Genomic DNA, 7641 nt, shown 5'->3' on the forward strand with positions numbered 1-7641 from the left:
CCTTCCTTCCTTCCTTCCTCCCTCCCTTCCTTCCTGTCTCTCTTTCTCTCCCTTTCTTTTTAAAATGTGCTACCAGTCATGAAAACCAGGGCCTTACACATGCTAAACTCTCACCTTGCTCTATATTTCCAGGCACTTGCCTTCTCAGAGATATAGATTTAGCGGCCCCAGTTGTTTCTCAAAACTAACACATGTTCTGAGCAACGAATACATTTCCAATAAGAATAAACAATTTCTTTCCCTGGGACTTTTCCTCGTACCTTCAACGGTACCACAGAGAACGAGTCATTTCCTAATTGCACAGCAGCCTATCAAGCTAAAAATCATCAGGAACACCAGGCTTACCGTCTATCACTGGCTTTGGCTGGGAACTCTTGAGACGTAGTGAGGGCCTGAAGCGGGTTCGGTCGTTGAAGCTCCAGCTCTTCTGGACTTTGGTGGGGCTGCCCTCGGCAGTGATGTCAGTGCTCGGAGATCTCCTGTCACCTACTGATGCTTGTCTGCTCTTAATGCTCTGGCCCCTTGGGCTAGCCATGCGCACTCGCTCCTTAAAGCTCAGCTTCTGACTGTGGAAAACAGAGCCCTGGTTATTCCATCACAACAAGCATCTCTCATTCCACAAGGGGCAAATGCTTGGATGAAACTATAAGGCCATTTACATCAATAGGCAAGAGCGTGTTCAGCAAGTAGGAGCCAGAAATAGATTTTTCCTTATAGAAAAAAAAAAAAAAGAAGAGCTACATTTAATCATGGTGTTTGTATTCATTTGAGATCAGTCTCACTCTTATGTGTACATGCATGCTCCAAGGATTTATGCAGAAGGAAAATGACCAGGTTGAGCACTTTGTGCCAAATTTCACTGAAGATGACAAAAAATGAGTTTGGAATTCACTTGTAGCTTTCTCCTCCATTGTTGAGTTCCTCTTGTTTGTTTGGGAGATCTTTCTTTGGAATTTCTAAGCATCTCTACAGGTAAACACGGATGATGATTACATATGTACCTACATTCAGCATGCATTGTATATCCCAGGCAAGATTATGATATCCATAAATTCATGCAATCTCAAAGCAATTGACAGCACTGCACACATATATTAAACACATGACACTTGACATTATGTTCTTCATTCTTGGGAAAAGAAACCACATGGGGGATTGGTGGGGGGCAGCCTTGCCATGTAATGAATGAGGTGATTGACAGAAAGAGATGCAATGTTCACTAACACAATCTCCTGCTATGAAACAAGCTATTGATTTGCTGTGGCAGCTACCTGTAAAATCACATTTGTCTAAACACTCTGTTCTCTGCTACTAGGTTGGATCAAGCTGCCGTGGGATGATCAAGGATGTATTAAGAACAAAATCCAAAATGAATCTTTACCCTTTCATGGTTAAGATGTGTGTCTTTTGTGATGTGCTAGGAGGAGCAGGTAGGAATTATGGAGACATGGAATGTAGAGGTCTCTGACTCATGTGAAGATAGGAGTAACATAGCTATCTTTTTTTAAAAAAAAAAAAAAAAAATATATATATAGGAACCAAATGAACCGTGGAGAGTGTTACATGCCCCAACATGGTTTTCTTGTTTCACTTATAAAGTGCTGTGCTATTCATTAGAAAGCAACACACAGTTATCAATGCGAAAGGCCCAGTGCTCTTCAGGGACTGAACAAATAATGGGGCAATGGATCTGAGGGTGAGTCGCTTAGCACAGCTCTTGAGAGTCATGCTGCAGCCTTTGTGGGGGATGAAGGCAGCGTGCTTATGGATAAGGACTGTGTGAGACCATGTGAAGGTCTTGTCTTCTCCACTTACCGCAGTGTCCATGGTCCCCAGCTGCAGCATGCCAACAGCAAATGTGTTTAGTGGGTGTGTGTTTGGCAGCTAACAAGAGATAGTAACATTTGTTTTTCCATGCCTACTTGCTTAACCTCTGCGGTTCTAAAGAGGTACCATGTCTGATGTGAAGTTGTGTACATGGAGACAAATCAAATCATGAACAATGGTGGTCCAAGACTCTGGTTAGCACTAAAGGAGTTGACCATGCAGCTGACACCTTCTGTCCCCAAATGCAGACACAGCCACTTCCAGCACAACCAGCTGAAGGCACATGCAGGCTGGGCAGTTTTGTGGTGAGGTCACGTGAGGTCAAGAGTTCTGTCTAACAACCCTGTCAGTCACAGGGTTTATCTTGACAATTGTATGATTAAATGACAGATTACATCAAACAACAGCCACAGAAACCAGTTAAAGAGCACATTGTTTTATATTCAGACTAGGTTCTCCTTATCACCCCATACCCTTAAACTACTAAGAGATACCTGTCGAAGAAATAGGTGAAAAATGTCTACTTTCCCTTAAAAAGATTTTAATTATAAAAATTTCCAATCTTTTAAAAAAACTTTCAGCGTTTCTGTACCATAACTTAATTTTGGTACATGATGATGTAGTTCAGCAAACACATGTTCATTTCTGTACTTTCATTTTGATAAATGGCTGGCTTAAGTAGACACAGCCCAGTGAGAACCCCAAGTGTGCTCAGGGCGTTTGACCTTTCTGGAATTAATGCTAATTGCATAGGTTAAGTTTAAATGCTAGAAAGCTATATCTCTTGCCTATCCCAACTGAACAAACAAGAACAGGTAAAAAATAATCACAAAAAATTAATATAGATTCTATTTTATTCCTTTTTTAAGAATTACAATTTTAAAAAAGCTTTAAAGATTTCTAAAATAAAACAGCTTCATCTTTCCCATGATTTATTTATGATGACAGAATATTTGAGAATCATTCTTGTAGCATATCATTTCATCATTATCTCTACAAATTGATGAAACATTCTTTAAATCTACACACATTAAAAATTGACATGTTAATTCTGGGTACCATTTCCTTTTTGGCTGTCTTTTAAATTTAGTTTATTTATTATTATTATTTTGCATGTATGGGCATTTTGTCTATTTGAATGTCTGTCTGTCTGTCTGTCTGTCTGTCTGTCTGTCTCTGTACCCTGTGCATGGCTGATGCTCAGAGGCCAGTAAAGGACACCAGATCCCCTAGAAATAGAGTTATAAATAGTGTGAGCTACCAGATGGGTACTAGGAATCCAACCTGGGTATTGAACAGGATGGAACAGCCAAAAGTCTTAATTGGCGGGCCATCTCTCCAGCCCTTCCTCTTTAGCATTTCTAAACCATAAAAAGGTCTGCTAATGTCTAATATTAAAAAAAAATGTCTAAGCTATGCATGGTAGGTAGCTCATGCCTTTAATCTCAGCACTTGGGAGGCAGAGACAGGTGGATATCTGTGAGTTTAAGGCTAGCTCATATACATAGCAAATTCTAGGACAACCAGGGTTATAAAGTCTGATGTTGTCTCAAAGACCAAAGCCAAACTAGACCAAACCAAACCAAAACATAAATTAAATTCAATAAATTACATGCTAAAAAAGAGAAAATGTAATTTTTTTCTCTTTTGACACAAGAATATGAAAGTTTAGAGTGGCATCTTAACACAGAATGAGTTTTTCCCAAGAAAAAGTTCTGTTCATGTGCCCTCTAATGGAAAGTTTTCTTTGATTGATTTTCCTACATCATCTCCTCGTTGGAAATCAACAGAGCATCTTGATTAGATGTCTAGTAAACAGATTAGGTGATTGTTACTGAAACCACATGTCAACTAAACTTATAGACACTTCACTGGTACATAAAAAGTTTCCATAATTTTCTTGTTTTTTTTTTTTTTTTTTTTTTTTTTTTTTTTGACATTTAAAACATGACTTTTGAAGAAGATTTTTCTGTCACAGCATTTTTTAGAAAGCTTGCCAAGGATGATCCCCAGGAGAACAAGCAAGTCTCTCTCTGGAGACAGTAACCAAAAGATCACAGTGGTCATTGATTGGAGCTTCTTAGTACACAACCCCATGTTCCCAGCTGAGCACCATGCTCAAGGGAGCCTGCAGAACTGCTCTGCAAGGGAATTCAGCCTTCTCTAGAAGCAGCTGTCCAAATCACTCCGGTGGCCCGGCATGCACTCAACTGCTAGATGCTCCTTGCCAGGGATACTTGCAGCATCATAACTCCGCAGTAATCCACTAGGGCTTACGATGCCGCCGCTATTGTTATACATAATTAGTGTTTTAGCCCTTCGTAGGATAAGCACCCTACAAACTGTCGCCTCAGGCACAATATGGCAACCCAGCCACTAACAAACCAGCGCGTGCAACAGCTTAGCAGTTGAGAAGCCACCAGGAGGCGCCAACAGGCTGACTGCCAGTACTATGCCTGCTTTTTATTTTATTTTATTTTATTTTTATTTTGTCCCAGTAATAGGGTTTCGAAGCAGGCAACAGGCAACAAGGAAAATTACAAGCGCGCTGAGAACCTCATTCAAGAAGTCCCTAGGAGAGTGAGTCTATAAACGGGGCCCAGGTGTAGTGGTGGCGTAACCTGGTCATGCACCTGAGGTTAGTTGGCATTCTCAAATCTCATGTCAACAGCTGGGATGCTGGGTACCTCTGCTTCCGTGAGGTGTACATTCTGAAGAACTTCTGCTTATTACTACAGAACTTACTAGGAGTGAGGGAGATAGAGCAGTGTATTATTAAGCATTTCTCCACCAGCATAGTGCTGAAGGCTTTTTTTTTTTTCCTAAAGAAAAGCCAGTTGACTTTATATGAGAAGACAGAATACATAAGCAGTTAGCACTCTGCAGTTCAGTTGTGCTGCCTAAGATACAGCCAGCGCTCCTATGGTTAGGCTGTAACAATTAGATTGGAAATAATAAGCATAATGAGTGATGAGATATGTGTTAGGATCTGTTTCATATGAAATGGGGAAAATAAATATCACAGAGTTCAGCAACTTCTGTAATAAATATCAATGAATGTAGTATAAGTAATAGGGATCCAAAACTTCAGGAAATTTGTGAATGAATATTTCTATAAATCAACAAAGTAGATAACAGTTGCTTTGAAGTTAAGCACACACACACACACACACACACACACACACACACACACACTCGATTTGTGTGGAGCTGAAGTTATAATTAGTATATAGGGAAATAGTTGTCAGGTTGAATACCTGATCAAAAGGAAAGAGGAGAAAGGACTCTAGCGGAGTACTGTGTAAAGCTTAAAACAATCGCATATTTATTAAGTCCTTGGCTGTTTATAAAAGAGGAAATCCTTTCCTTCTAAAAATGATGTGAGCAGATGGAAAGAGTCTTTTTAAACAATCCAGTATTTGCCATTAAGGGTCAGAGATGATTACGTGGGGAGGAAAGTCAAGTCTGGTCTCACTGAGTTTAGCTTAATGATACATGCAGATTATTCACTACACACGAAAGAAAAACGTAGTAGAAAAAAATAAAAGCAGAAGAAACGGACAAACACACAGCCTCTTCCACATGGGTTCTAGAGTCCTTTCCCAGGAGCCACAGAATTGGACCAGAATACACTGGAATGGATTGGACAAAGCACTTAATGGACCACAGTGTAGCTTCCTGAGATACTTGTGCCTTAACACATATGACATGCATTTTAAATCAGCCTTACTGGTGCTTGCTAAAGCAATCTTAGATAGTCGGCTGCCTTAGAAGGCTGAGGCAGTGTTAGGGATGCTTGGTAGATGGAAAATAAGGCCGTGTAACTGAGGCAGGTTACACAGTCAGCCATCGCTCATTAAGAAGACAGGAAAACTTAGACAGGAAGAAACAAAACTTTCTTATATCAATGCAGTGGGTTGCTGTCCACTCTCTGATGACCTAGTCAAGGAGAAAGGGGGAGAAAGGTAGGAATTCTAAGTCAAAATACTGTGGGAGGATAGCCAGATGGGTTCACACATAAACTCTTCTCTGAAAATGACAATGTACTCCATTCAGAGAAGTACTGTCCCACTTAAAAATGAGCTGCAAATGTTACTTAAGGGAGATTTCATTAGAATGGAATCAATAAACACATTAACATGGATTTTCGATTAAAACTACCCCAATGGGAAGATAGGGCAAAAGAAGAGTAACAGAATAATAATGCTAAGGAAGATGGAATTATGGTCTAGGTGGAGAGGTACAAGGCCTTGTATTCAAAATAGCCAAGGAAATGTTATTTCCATCACTCTCCACTTGAGCAATTGCTATAAAAATCTTCTCTTTGATCTTTTAGTTTGCAGTTTTAAATTTAAAAAAATGTATCAATCACAGCGTTTCTTAGCCTAGGGTATAAGAAACTTTGTTTAATGCATATCTCAACTTCATAGAAAGTAAAATTTCTCTTTTTAATGAGACACTGCAAAGCAGTGAAGATAATTAACCAAGGCTGATGTATGTTTGACCTGCATTCATTTACATTCTGTGGTGTCCTCTGTGGACAGGGCTCTTCTTCAGTGGTGGGGCCAGCTGCCTATGAGAAAGGTAATGCCCACAGGGGTGAGCTCATCTGAGGTTTATAACAGAAAGAAAGACCAAGAGATTCCAGACTCTGAGGTATCCAAAGGATTAAAAGAAAATCAGCTCCTCCTGGGGCCAACACTTGTCTGTTCGGTTTGTCGAAACCACATCAGTTACCAAATGGCTGACCATGAAGTCAGCAAAAGGCTCTGCAACTGGGTAGTGCCAATTAATTCATCCATTTGAAATGAGGTCAAGCATTAATTAATATTATTCCTAACCCAGAATTGCTCTTCTCCAAGGGAGAGCTTCACTATAAACACATTTTCTGTTGTGGATACTTTGCTTCAGTAAGGACAGATTTATTACATTTTATGATGGTGCTGTTGTTATTGCCATTATGATAGTCTTTCTGCATTCATTATTTGAACATTATAAATTGTCTTGTCTATGGAGCACCTAGGAGAAGCTAAGGCAATAATACAAAGGGAGTTTCAATGCATTTCTTTTTTTTTAATAGCATGTGTCAATTTAAAAGAAAAAAAAAAAAGAACCTTCCAGGTTACTTCCTATGGTTCTTACAGTGTCTTGTTTTTAATGACTTATTTTTGACTAAGTTATATGTGTGAGTATGTGCGGGTATGTGAGCTTATTTAGTGCAGTGACTAAAGAGGCCAGAAGGGAATGTGGAGGATCCCTTGGAGCTGCATTTATAGATGTGAGCCCCTGACGTAGATGCTTGGGAATGAATGTGTGTGCTCTGCACAAGTTGTACGTGCTCATAACTGCTGAGCACAACTTGTTCTTCTTGTTGGTGGTGTTTTTCAAAAAGTACTTGGAGTCAGGGAAATTTTATTCTTCCAATCAAGGGTAATGTATTAAGCACATTTTCTATTATCACCTTGTATGGGAGATTCAATAAATAATGGGGGAGTGGGTCTCCCAACAATAGGAGCAGGGGTTGTTTCTGACTGTTGCCTGCCATTGGATCCCCTCCACCTAGCTGGACCGACTGTTCTGGTCAGGCCTCAATGGCAGAGGATGTGCTTAGTCTTGCTTAGACTTGATGTCCCAGGGCAGGTGGGTACCAAAGCAGGGCTTCCCCTTCTCTCAGAAGGAGAGGGAGTAATGCGGGGAAGGACTTGTGAGTAGGACTGGGAGGAGAGTGGGAGGGGGCTGCTACCAGGACATAAAATGAATAAGTAAGTAAATTAATGTGTATGTGTGTGAGAGAGAGAGACAGAGAGAGAGAGA

General features: G+C 40.2%; 1 protein-coding gene across 5 annotated transcripts in view; it reads right to left on the bottom strand.

Moving 5' to 3' along the window:
* Kcnq5 (potassium voltage-gated channel subfamily Q member 5) overlaps nt 1-7641 on the bottom strand; it is a 561250-nt gene that overhangs the window by 72216 nt on the left and 481393 nt on the right. For 3 of the 5 annotated variants that reach the window (XM_031366999.1, XM_031366998.1, XM_031367002.1), the window contains 2 exons: nt 4515-4571; nt 346-566 (listed from right to left, as the gene is read on the bottom strand). In XM_031366999.1, the coding sequence (XP_031222859.1) occupies nt 346-566; nt 4515-4571 (278 nt within the window). The remainder of the gene's footprint in view (nt 1-345; nt 567-4514; nt 4572-7641) is intronic. The other 2 variants (XM_031367001.1, XM_031367000.1) reach the window with 1 other exon arrangement.

The sequence above is a fragment of the Mastomys coucha genome, unplaced genomic scaffold, assembly GCF_008632895.1.
Source record: "Mastomys coucha isolate ucsf_1 unplaced genomic scaffold, UCSF_Mcou_1 pScaffold14, whole genome shotgun sequence".
In the NCBI taxonomy this organism is placed as follows: domain Eukaryota; kingdom Metazoa; phylum Chordata; class Mammalia; order Rodentia; family Muridae; genus Mastomys; species Mastomys coucha.